The sequence below is a fragment of the Geotrypetes seraphini genome, chromosome 8 (genome assembly GCF_902459505.1).
Source record: "Geotrypetes seraphini chromosome 8, aGeoSer1.1, whole genome shotgun sequence".
Lineage (NCBI taxonomy): Eukaryota > Metazoa > Chordata > Amphibia > Gymnophiona > Dermophiidae > Geotrypetes > Geotrypetes seraphini.
Genome location: NC_047091.1, coordinates 132,996,257 through 133,009,385, shown reverse-complemented (window position 1 = coordinate 133,009,385; position 13,129 = coordinate 132,996,257). Strand labels below are relative to the sequence as shown.

Genomic DNA, 13,129 nt, shown 5'->3' with positions numbered 1-13,129 from the left:
CGTCTGAACAATGAGGCCCAGTTAAAAAGCCCCGTATAAAGGTCGCGCACTCTCTGTAACATACTGACATCATCAACACAACTTTATTAAAACTAACTTATAAAAAAGAAACACTGAGGATTAAAGTATGAATGTAAGGGTACTTGAATATGTAAAGCCCAGGAAAAATTTAAGTTGTAAAACACCAATCCACATTTTCATTATGACCTAAAGGAGGAAAAGCTTATAAATGAAAAATCCAGAAATTTTCACACATGAGTAATGCTAGGGTCCTATCTAAGAAGGTCTTATATCTACACCCATTAATAACCAATTACCCTTAATATATATACCAGACTGATTCAGCAAGATACATAAGACACATACATACAAAATCATTACATAAATCTTTTCCTGAGGGAAATCCATGACGGGGGAAACCTTTTTCCTCTTTCCTTCATTACAAACATGAGACATGCTCACAGGAAGATCATCTTCTCCTTATCAAGGTGATTTATCTGTATCCGCTTCAATGGCAACCCCCTCCTAACCATGCTGTTGACCTGTAGAGACTTCAGCTGCATCACCTCATAGCAATTCTTGAAAATCACAAATGTTTCCTTTTTTAATGATGGAAATATTTAACCTTTGAGAATGTGTCCTTGGCAAATGGAATCCTCTTACTTTCCATCTGTGTTTGATGTCTGTGTACTGTGGGGTAATTATATAGCAGCACATGTATGACCCCAGGAAAACTATGGGCTCACATTTATTTCTGCTAATCATGGTGCACAAATTGTTTGGATAAATTACATACGCATGCCCCAACATCCAAAAATATGCACATAAGTACAAACCCCTCCCCCACCTACTTAAGCAGCCAGTAAACGTGTGCCGATACAGACTGTATGGGGGTATATTTACGTGCCTGCACATCACGTAGGCTTTCTTATAAGAGGCCATTTCTGCAGGTAAAATGTTGCTCTATCTGTGGAGCTGCCTTCAAAAAGTATACTTCCTGTTCAAATATTAGTGGGCTTGATATTTAAATTGATGCAGATGGCCAGGAGAGGCTCCTGGCCATTTAAATCACCTATCTGGGGCTAACCGGGCATATTCAACTGCATTTAACCAGATAGTGCCACTGAAAATGTCTGGTTAGCACCCAAACCTAAACTGGCTATTTTTGGAGCATTCTGGGGGCAGAGTGATTACTTGTCTGGTTAAGTGCCAGTATTTAGCACTTAATTGGCCAAGGTAACCACTTAAATAGGACCACATAAAAGTCAGCCCTATCTTTATGTGGTTCACTATAGCCAGTTAAGTGCTGAATATCACACTTAACCAACTATGTTTTTGTCGCTCTCGCATACCTGTAAATTCAATGTTGAAGCCCAGATATGGGCTGGTACTGAATTTCCAGGGATAATGCTGGTGGCAGTCATCAAAACACTGAGGCCCTGATTCTCTAAAGTGCATCCTGATTTTAGGCGTCCTACAGCTGTCTAATCAGCCAATCGGGATGCACGTTTTAAAAAAAAAAATGCTCCCCAGGCAAGCCTGAAGGCACCTCCGGGAGCCTAGGGAGACCCGCAAGATGCCTAAGCTCGTCTAAGGGCCTTAGGCGGGCCTTAGGCTGAACCTAGGCGGCCCTACGCGTCTCCCTAGTAGAGGAGAAGCTTAAAATGTAGGCCAGCAAAATGCTGGCCTACATTGTAAGTAGACGCGGCCGCTATACTTATCGCGGCAAGGGATCTCTCTGCCGCTATAAGTATAGCGGGCCGCGGCCCCCTGACCAGGAGGGGGCCCAAACCCTCTGCCCGAAGACGCACCCCCCCCGACACTAACGACCGCCCCCCCGACACTACTGACCGCCCCCCCCCCCCGACATTACCGATCCCCCCCTCCGACAATATCGATAGCTGGCAGGAGGGTGCCCAATCCCTCCTGCCCGAAGACGCACCCCCCCCAAACCTCCACTCCACCAAACCTGTTCTTAGATGGGTCTTGCACGTCTTGAGCCGGCAGGCACGCCTCGTCGAAATGAAGCGGGCCCGCCCCTTCCCGGCCCATCCCACCGAAGCCTAAGGCCTGATTGGCCCAGGTTCTAGAAGCCTGGACCAATCAGGCCTTAGGCATAGCGGGTCCGCCCATCCCCACTTAATCTAAGGTCTGTTTGGCCAATCAGGCACACTGCCACCTCAGCAACACCTCCTGGACTGTGTGCGGGCCCTGACTATGCAGCAGATTAGACAAGCCTCAATTGTTCGTCTCCTACGACCAAAACAGACCAGGACTTCCGGCCACCAAACGCAGGCTATCGCGCTGGATATAAGAGTGCATCCCCTTCACCTATAGAAAAGCGCAGCATCAACCGCAGGTGGGAGCCAACGCCCACCAGCGCAGAACCATAGCCAACACAACGGCACATCTGCACCACACACCAATAGGGGACATCTGCGATGCAGCCACTTGGTCCTCCATGCACACCTTCACCAAGCACTACTGCCTCAAAATAGCATTCCACGCTCAAATGCATTCGGCCGAGCAGTCTTGGAAGTGGCTCTTCCCTCCCGGGAGGGACAGCAACCACTAGCACAGCCTTGACAAACACTGATCAAGTAGGGTGTTATAAATATCGACAAACACTGTTCAAGTAGGGTATTATAGATATTGATTAAGTAGGTCTTCCAGCACTCCTTCCTAGACTGAATGTGGAATAGGCAAGTATGAATTCTCACATGCAAGTACGATTTGTCACTGTTAACCAGTTATGAATTGTCACCGTTGACCAGTTGGTTTTCTCACTGTTCATTGATTGTCATTGACCAGTTTTCGCTGTTCTGTGAGTTAAGTAGGTCTTCCAGCACTCCTGTCTAGACTGAATGTGGAATAGGCAAGTATGAATTCTCACATGCAAGTACGAATGGTCACTGTTGACCAGTTGGTTTCTCACTGTTCATTGATTGTCATTGACCAGTTCATTGTTCTGTGAGTATTATTGCTCAGTTAACACAGCACTTTATCTAAAACCTTGTTTCCACAACTTTACCTGCTTTGCCTGATTACCCTGCCCGGCTCGGCCTCCACAGCCAGGTGAGGGATGCACAAAGCGCTAAGGCGCAGGTCCAGTCGGTACATCCCTCGGCTAGGGAGTCACCCATATGTGGATGACTCATCCTGCTTGTCCTAGGAGAAAGTGTAGTTACTTACCTGTAACGTAGGTTCTCCGTGGACAGCAGGATAGTCAGCCACACAACCCACCCGCCTCCCCAAACGGCCAACCTGGCCACAGCTAGGAACATCCTGGGGATTAGGGGGAAGCAGGGGGAAATGGGTAGGGCTCGGGCATGCCCAGTGGGGCCCGGGCACTGCACGTGCTCAGAGAAAAAAAAAAAAAAAAAATCTCTCTGAGCTATTGGAGAGCTTATCCGCAAATTGGGAGGTGTTGGGACAACACCCATATGTGGCTGTCTATCCTGCTGTCCACGGAGAACCTACGTTACAGGTAAGTAACTACACTTTTGAGACTTGCTCAGGATCACACAGGAAGGCTTGGAAAAGGATTTGAATGTGAATCTCCATTTCTGTGTCTTCCTGTAGCAGAGTGGCAACAACATTTCCTTGCGATTGCATATGAGCATATTGTGCTCTGTTAAGGGTCTGATCCACTCAGCCTTTTCCCCATGTAAGAAAAGTCTTTGTGGACCAGCCCTTAACTCTCTCTTTAGTGCTGCCTTGTGCAGAAAACCTGAATCTGAAGGGCAGTAGCAAGGGCATAGCCACAGCGTGAGCCTGGGCGGGCCTGGCTCACCCAGTTGGAGCTAAGACCCGTTCACCCAGCAGCCACAGGCTGCCAGCAGTGCTTCCTATATGCTGCTGGCGGCTGATCCAGAGCCTTCACTGTGATGCATTTTTGTTTTGCATCAGAGGAAAGGCTTTCAGGTCAGCCTCAAAAGAAGCAAACGCTGCATGGGGTGGGGAGTTGGGAAGGGAGAGAAAGAGAGAGACAGCACGGGCTAGAGGGTGAGAAGGGAGGGAAAGAGGGAGACTGCTGCACAGGCTGGTGGGGGTGGGGAGAGAAAGACCCACCCAAAATTGGCTGTCTGGCTACAGTGAAGACACCAAGGCAAGAGAGCCTGGCAAAACTATTGTGTCTTAACTGCAGTTCAGTACATTGACCACTAGAGGCTGCCAAGGCTTGCTGGGTGCTCAGAAGACACTTCTTTCAGTGACCAGTGAAGTGGATTTACTGCACTGGATCTTCACAGATAGCCCTACTTCCAGCAGCTACCTCTCCAGGATACCAGATTAGGGCAGTCTGGGGAAACAAGGACTGTTAATGTGTAATGTGAACTGTATTGGGGGGGAAATTACCACATGCTGCTTAAAAGTGACCAACTGTTCCAGTTTTCTGCTGCAAAAATTTCAATAATATTTTACTGGACCATTTTTGAGGTCCCATTGTTAGCAAAACACATTTTCCAACTGTTCCTGAAAGCAGCAGGGCTAGGCAGATGCCCCCCCCCCCTCCAAATGCATGCACACATAGAAACATATTACTCCAGGAATCTGCAATCCCTCATTTATCCATAGAAAAATCCAAGACATGTACTATACCAGAACTGCTAAGCTATCCAGTCCCAAGAGGAAGACTTTTGGGCCAGTCTTCGGTTTGAACTTACATTTCATAATGGTGTACTACTTTGTAGTCTCCAATTCTGCCCACTTAAATCAGTGCTGCAGACCTTACAAGATACAGTTGTTAGAAATCCAAGATTGATTTAAAATCTCCCTCCAGGAACAAGATAACTTGGCAGCTCTGATATACTAATGTGTACAACAAACAAAACACATACAGGAACATACTGTATATAAACATATTTATGTGTGTTCACATGTATCCAGACTGTATGCCTTGGTATTGGATGAGAGAAGGAAACTTGTTCTTGCTTCTTCCCTTGCAGGTACTGGCATGGTGACCATCTGCCATTTGATGGGCCCGGGGGGATCCTGGCTCATGCATTCTTCCCTAAGACCCATCGTGAGGGAGATGTCCACTTTGACTATGATGAGACCTGGACCATTAGTAATGATCTTGGTACGTCTTGTCCATTTTTTGTTTCCTTTAGTTTTCTGGCACCTTTCTGCAGACAAAGCAGACACCCATTGCATTGTAATAGCCCTAATAATAAAACAAAGAAGAATGTGTTCTTAAACATTTTCTTTTAAATTCTTTGAAATCAATATTCAGCTGGCAGCATTTAGCTTTACACCCAGAAATTTATTGTCAGGTCATGTCTGGGCTCCAGCATTGAACTTTACAGAGCTGACAAAATCATAGCAATTATTCAGCACTTAATCAGCTACTCTCAGCATTAGTGTTCAACCTTCTAATACAATCCTTGAGAACCAACCTAGATCTCAAATGAATAAATCATTTCACCTATGGAGACGACATAACGATCATGCTGCTTGTAACGGCTACCTTAGCCAACGCCCTCACCACTGTCATAAAATGTGTCCACATCATAGAAAACTACCTCAACTCACTGCCTCAAGCTAAATAAGAACAAAAACAAATTCCTTTGGCTAGGACCCTCAACTGACCCATGCTACACTCCAAGGATTACAGTAGACAACACAGACTTTCCATTAGAACTACATCCCCGAATCTTAGGAATAGAAATTGATAACCACCTATCCATGAACAGCCACGTACAATTAATAATAAAACAATCTTTCTTTGTGATGAGAAAGCTAAGATCCATCAGAAAATACTTTGAAACAGAGGTTTTCCGAATTTTAGTGCAATCCCTAATCCTATCTCAACTAGACTACTTTGCTCTAAAATATTGCTATCACATCTAAAACTAGTTCAAAATGCAGCAGTAAGAATTACATAAGAACATAAGAATAGCCTTATTGGGTCAGGCCATGGACTATTGAAATTGGAACACCTACAGCCCTACTATATGGAACTACATTGGCTGCAAATAACCGCAACGATCAAGTTTAAATTAGGCATCACTGTCTGTTAAGATCCTGACAAGGAATGCCCCAACAATCTAACAGAGTTGGCCACCCTACTCCAAGGTGCCTCCAACAGATATTCCACCAGAAATCTTTTCCACTTAAAATTCCCAGCATGGAACAATATCAAGTCTACCAGACAAATTACCTTATCAGTATCAATTAGCAAAATGCTGGACCCAACTACCACTTACACTATGATCTTGTGACCACTATCTCAGGCTCAGAAAACTTTTTAAAACATTTCTGTACCAAGACAGGGAGCCAACCCAAAAGTAGCTATAATGGTAATTGTAAAAGCCCATTTCTAAACTGTCCAATGCAACTCCTGGGACATAATGATGAGCCAACGATGATCTATTTGAATTTGTAACTATGATCTAAATATATTAATAATAACTGTACTGATCTACCTGCATTAGCAACTCTACTGAATGTCCGTGTCAAATTGTCCATTGTAACTTCCTGGGTAACTGACCCAGCCCTTGTAATGTAATCTGACCTTGAATTGAATACATAAAGGTGGAATAGAAAACCTAATTACCTTAACATAAAAATCAATCTTATCTTTATGTTCTTATGTTATGTGGTCCTATTTATGTGGTTATCTTAACTGCTTAAATGCTGAATATTGGCACTTAACCAGCCAAATGTTAACTCCAAACCCCTGGAATGCTCCAAAAATAGCCGGTTTTGAGTCAGGTGCTAACTGGTTAAGTGCTGCCGAATGTGGCCAGTTAGCCACTGAACAAGTGATTTAACCATTCAGGAAATTAAACTAAACTAAACTAAACTAAACCTTAAGTTTGTATACCGCATCATCTCCACAGAAGTAGAGCTCGGCACGGTTTACAAGAATTGATATAGAAAGGAACTACAATGAAAAGTAGAAGGACTTAGAAAGAGAAGTTTAGAGGAACTTAGTATATCGAAGAGGGAGGGGTCATTACATTTTAGAGAAAAGCCAAGTTTTCAAATGTTTTCGGAAGAGTTGGAGGGAGGTCAGGCTCTGAAGCGGGGTAGTAAAGCTGTTCCAGAGTTCAGTGATCCTGAAGAAGAGGGAAGTCCCTAATTTTCCTGCATGGGATATGCCTTTTAAAGAGGGGAAGGATAGTTTGAATTTTTGAGCAGATCTGGTGGTGTTAGGATTAGAGGAGTTCCAAGATAGTGGAAAAAGGGGAGGCAGGATGCCATGTAGAGACTTGAAGGTTAGGCAGGTGCATTTGTAGTGAACCCTAAGGATTACTGAGAGCCAGTGAAACTTAGACAGAAGCGGGGAGACGTGGTCAAATTTGCTTTTTGCGAAGATTAGTTTAGCCGCGGTGTTCTGAGTCCGCTGGAGTCTATGAAGGGTTCTCTTTGTTAGGCTTAAGTAGATGGAGTTACAGTAATCCAGTATGGAAAGAATGATGGATTGTACGAGGACAGCAAAGTGTTGATAATGGAAGCAGGATCTCACTTTCCTTAACATGTGAAGATTGAAAAAGCATTTTTTTACTAAGGAATTAAGGTAGTCGTTGAAGGACAGTGTGGAATCAATGATGATGCCCAGAACTTTGCATGAGTGCTCAAGCTGCAATGTGGTGCCAGAGGATAGTGGGATGAGGGTGGGTAGATGATCTAATTTTGGGCCGAGCCAAAGTAGTTTTGTTTTAGTCTCGTTTAATTTCATTTGTATGGTGAGGGCCCAGGCTTGGAGGTTCAATATACATGAGGAGATGTTCTCAAAGAGATTGGTGAGGTTAGAGTCGGTCTCGAGGAGGACAAGGATGTCATCGGCGTAAAGTATAAAGTGTTTACAAGGGGGACAGTTGGAGGAGTTTCAGGAAGGACATATAAACATTGAAAAGAATCGGGGATAGAGGAGAACCCTGAGGAACTCCACAAATCAGTTTCCATGAGAGGGATGAGGAGCAAAGTAGGAGCGGGAACGTAAGAATTTTGAGAACCAATCTAAGACTGTTGAGTTTATGCCAATTTCAGAAAGTTGGAGAATTAGTATATCATGATGGACAATGTCGAAAGCTGCAGAAAGGTTGAATTGAAGAAGAACAGCAAACTTATTGCAAGAGTGAAGTTGTTGGACCTTTGAGATTAATGAGGCCAATAGGGATTCGGTGCTGAAGTTGGGTCTGAAGCCATGTTGGTAGGGTATGAGAATGGAGAATCTCTCAAGAGAGGATGAGAGTTGGGTAGATATGATGGACTCCAGCAACTTGGTCAGGAGAGGAATATTTGCTATTGGGCGATAGCTGGATGGTATGGAGGGGTCTAAATCAACTTTTTTCAGTAGTGGGGATAGGGCAATGTGTCCCATTTCTGCAGAGAATAGGCCTGAAAGTAAGGTAGAGTTTATAAGTTTGGTGAGAGATGAGATGGCTTGTGTGGGAATTTTCTCGTATAGGTAGGAGGGGAAAGGGTCCAAGGTACAGTTGCAGGATTTCAACTTGAGGCAGAGTTTGGCGACCTGGGAATCAGATACGAGCTTGAAGGCAGTCCAGGATCTGTTGACTGGAATATGGTTGGCGACAGTTAGAGTAGGGTTGGAGTCGGTGGACACCAGAGAGTTGTAAGAGGGTGCTGTTGGGAACGAGCATCGTAAGGTAGTGACTTTCTCATTGAAGAATTTTGCTAGATCGTCTGCAGATGGAGAGGAGGGGAGTGTGGTAGCGTCATGTTTAGAGGATATGGGGCGCCAGATGTTGAACAATGTATTACTTTGGTTGTTGGATCTGGAGATTTTGTTACCGTAGTAGTTCTTCCTTGCTTTTTTTAGCTCAGTATTGTAGGACTTAATATTAACCCTCCAGGACTGTCTGTCTGTGGGGGATTTAGATTTTTTCCATTTGCGTTCCAGTATTCGACATTTCTGCTTCAGTTCTTTGTGGTATGGAAGGTGCCAAGGGGCCTTGCGGGAGTAGGAGACAATTTTAGTGGATAGTGGTGCGAGGGAGTGGTAGGTGGTCTCAGAAAGGGTGATCCAGTTGTGCCAGCTGGATTCAGGGTTTGGAGGGTTAGGAATGGTGGAGATTAGATTGAGAAATTTGGTCCAGAACAGTTCGCTAGCAATTTTTTTCGGAAGGTAATGGGGTTTGAGGAACAAGGTGGGGACCCAAGGTGAGACATGAAAATGGGGAGGCAAAAAGCCCCTAGGAAGTGGTCGGACCAAGGGACATGTTCCCAACGAGTGTCATCGACCGAAGTTTTGTAATCGGTGAGATCGAGGAAACTGATGATGTCTAGCGTGTGCCCCTTTTCATGAGTTGGAGAGAGTGCCGGGGGGGGGGGGGGGGGAAAGGGGGGGGAAAGCCTAAAGAAGTGAGGAAGTTATTGAAATCAGTTGCATCCTTGTTTGTGGTATCATTTAGGTGGAAACATTTCTGACCAGTTAAATCACTTTGAATAACAATCCCTATGTTTGAAAATGATTGAATAACATAAACTTGTTATTCCAGAGTTTTATGTGCAAAGCCTATGCAGTGGCGTAGTAAGGGGGGGGTGCGGACCACCCCAGGCGCTGTCATGTTGGGGGCATCGGCACCCATCTTCCTCTCCACCGTTTGCGCATGCCTTCACTCCCCCTCCCACTGTACCTTTGGCTCTTCATTGGCGTGATTAGCAACTCCAACCTGCTAGTCGCGCCAGCATCGGTTCTCCTTCTGATGCTATTTCCGGGTCCCACGCCTAGGAAGTGACATCAGAGGGAGAGCCAATGCAGGTGAAGTGGAGAAGAGGGCAGGGAGGGGCACCATCGCCCTCACTAAGCCACTTTTCCTATTTCCAGCTGCAGTGCAGAGCTTCAGATCCTTCTCCCAGCCCCGAGGGCTTCATTTCTCCTTCAGGTCTCAGTTCCCCTTTCTAGCCCTGTGTAGGGCCTCAGTTCCTCCTTGCCTATATAAGATATTCACTGGAATTGATCAAGTCTGTTATACAGTCTGATTAAGCATCTACACTGGCTTCTGGTTAAGGCATGGGTTTTGTTTAATTTTTATTGGGGTTTTTTTGTTTGTTTAAGATTTTGCATACAGGCTTCGTTCTATCTGCCCTTCTATTTTCCTATTTTTAGAGGGCAACATTTGAGGAGATTGTTTAATTCCTCTTTTTCTCTCAGGCTGCTCAAGTGTGGAGATCATTGCTTTCTCAGCATAAAGTTATTGCAGATTATAAAGTTTATAGGAAGTCTTTGAAATCGTTTCTTATTCACAAAATTTGTATTGTGAAATAAGAGATATTATCTGAAATTATTGTAATTTCTGGGTATGCCCTGGTTTATAATATGTGATCCACACTGAACTTGTTGCAGGTATATGCGTAGAGTTGCCATATGGCTCCAGAAAAAAGAAGACGGATTGAGACATCCGGGCATTACTTCCATTGCTGTCAGTTGAAGTTAAATCCAGATGTCTCAATCCATCCTCCTTTTTATGGAGCCATGTGATAACCCTTTATATGCTAACAAATTATACAAGGATGCACAACATATAATATGGGAGATTGGAGAAGACGTGACAGTGTTGGAGCTCAAGTTGTCTTTTGTCAGCTAAGTCCTTGAACGTGCCTCCGGGTGACTTTGCCCTTTTCTAAACCTGAGCTGTTCTGTGAGGGAGTTTTTTTTGCCAGTGAAAGTATCAAAAGCAGTTTAGATTTCTACCTTTTGGTTCTATACTGCTACATTAGTCTGAGGCTTTTTCTCCCTCTTTTTGGGTGCATGCTGGGTTTGAAGAGGGGGGTATCTCGGTGCCACGATCACATAACATTTTGAATCATTATATGAACATATTATATGCGGAATTCAAAAATAATTGCTATGTCTTGTTAGTTCCTCCTCCCGGTCCCAGTGTAGGACCTTATTTCCTTTTTAAGCTTCCAGTGCAGGGCCACTGATTTTCTTCACAGATACCAAACAATCCCACACTAGAGCATTTTTAAGAGAACAAGGAGGTTAAAGGGTTTCAGAAACCAACTTGGATAAGAGCATTCTGTCCAATACCAAGCTTTTTAACGGTTCATAATTTCCATCATAGACCCATAACTACCTCCTCTTTTTTTTTGTTTTCCATTTAGAAATTACTGTATTATAATTTTTTATTTTTCCACTTTTATATCAATCAGCAGTAAAAGTTACTCATCTTAATGTGCAGAGTTTCTAACAAGCCCGACAGAGACCCGTTTCACCACCATTGTGGCTTTTTCAAGGGTAATCAGGACACTCTGCCTATATTAAATCTGATATCCCGTCTCATTTAGGGCTTGTTAGAAACTCTGTACATTAAGATAAGTAACTTTTATGTGTGGGAGCCATTTACAAAGTATTGTACCGATTAGATGACATTTTATTTTCTTTTTTTTCCCTTAAATCTACAAGTTTGTTTGTGAGGGGGGGAGTGGAGGGTAAATTTATTGTTACATATTGTATAAGGTATTGATTATATAATAAGAAAGGGTGAGAAGGGTGGGAGATAAGAGCATATTATTTGCACCATAGATGATTATTAAGTGTTATATTTATTGTTAATTTGTTTGGATATATTGTTACCCTTATTGCAAATTTGAAAATGAATAAAGAATTAAAAAAAAAAAAAGATAAGTAACTTTTACTGCTGATTTATATAAAAGTTGAAAAATAAAAAATTACAATACAGTAATTTCTAAATGGAACACAAAAAAGGAGGAGGTGGTTATATGGGTCTATGATGGAAATTATGACCACACTCGAGAAATGGGCAGCGACATGGCAAATGAGGTTCAAAGTGGATAAGTGTAAGGCAATGCATGTTGGTATCAAAAATCCCACACACAAATACAAGATGTCCAGGGCAGTACTAGGAGAGACCCCCCAGGAAAGAGACCTGGGAGTACTGGTCGACAAGTCAATGAAGCCGTCTGCACAATGCGCAGCGGCAGCGTAAAGGGCAAAAAGAATGCTAGAAATGATTAAGAAGGGGATCACGAACAGATCGGAGAGGGTTATCATGCCACTGTACCAGGCTATGGTACGCCCTCACTTGGAATACTGCGTCTAGCACTGGTCGCCATACATGAAGAAGGACATGGTACTACTCGAAAGGGTCCAGAGAAGAGCAACTAAATTGGTTAAGGGGTTGGAGGAGTTGCCGTACAGTGAGAGATTAGAGATGCTGGGCCTGTTCTCCCTTGAAAAGAGGAGTCTGAGAGGAGACATGATTGAAACATTCAAGATAATGAAGGAAATAGACTTAGTGGATAAAGACAGGTTATTCACCCTCTCCAAGGTAGAGAGAACGAGAGGGCACTCTCTGAAGTTAAAATGGGATAGATTCCGTACGAACGTAAAGAAGTTCTTCTTCACCCAGAGAATGGTGGAGAACTGGAATGCTCTCTCGGAGCCTGTTATAAGGGAAAACATGCTCCAGGGATTCAAGACAAGGTTGGACAAGTTTCTGCTGAACCGGAATGAACGCAGGTAGGGCCGGTCTCAGTTAGGGTACAGGTCTTCGACCTGGGGGCCTCCGTATGAGCGGACTGCTGGGCGCGATGGACCACTGGTCTGACCCAGCAGCGACAATTCTTATGTTCTTATATTCTTACTAGCTTTATAGCCCGTTACATTAACGGGTGCTAGAATATGTGTTTTTATTTCTTTCTCTCTCTCTCTCCTTAGTCGCTTTCTTTTTCCTTGGCTGTCCACAACCACCCCTTGCATGCTCCCCCTGTCCATTATTCCTTCCTTTTACCTCCCCTGTGTCCACCACCACCCCTTCACTGCTCCCCTTATCCAGCAGCAACCCTTCTCCCTTTGTTTTACCTCCCCCTGTGCATCAGTACCTCTTCCTGCACCCCCTGTCCAGCAGTAGGCCTCCCTTTATTTTCCCCCCTGTCCATCAGCACCTTTTCCTGCTCCCCCTGTCCAGCAGTAGGCCTGCCTTCCTTTTTTTCCCCCACTGTCCATCAGCACTTCTTCCTTCCCCCCCCTGTCCATCAGCACCTCTTCCTGCTCCCCCTGTCCCCCTGCCTTTAATTTTGAAGCTAACTGCAATTGTCTACTCCTTTATGCCTTCTCTTTTTCTCAGTCTCTGTTCTTGTAGTATTTCTCAGTGGGGAGGACCCTATGTCGCCTGCGTGACATCCGATAGCAGGA

At 44.3% G+C, this 13,129-nt stretch overlaps 1 protein-coding gene across 1 annotated transcript in view; it reads left to right on the top strand.

Annotated features, from left to right (window-relative positions):
- MMP11 (matrix metallopeptidase 11) overlaps nt 1-13,129 on the top strand; it is a 57,040-nt gene that overhangs the window by 28,739 nt on the left and 15,172 nt on the right. Inside the window, exon 4 of the mRNA XM_033954216.1 lies at nt 4,947-5,080. Within this exon, the coding sequence (XP_033810107.1) occupies nt 4,947-5,080 (134 nt within the window). The remainder of the gene's footprint in view (nt 1-4,946; nt 5,081-13,129) is intronic.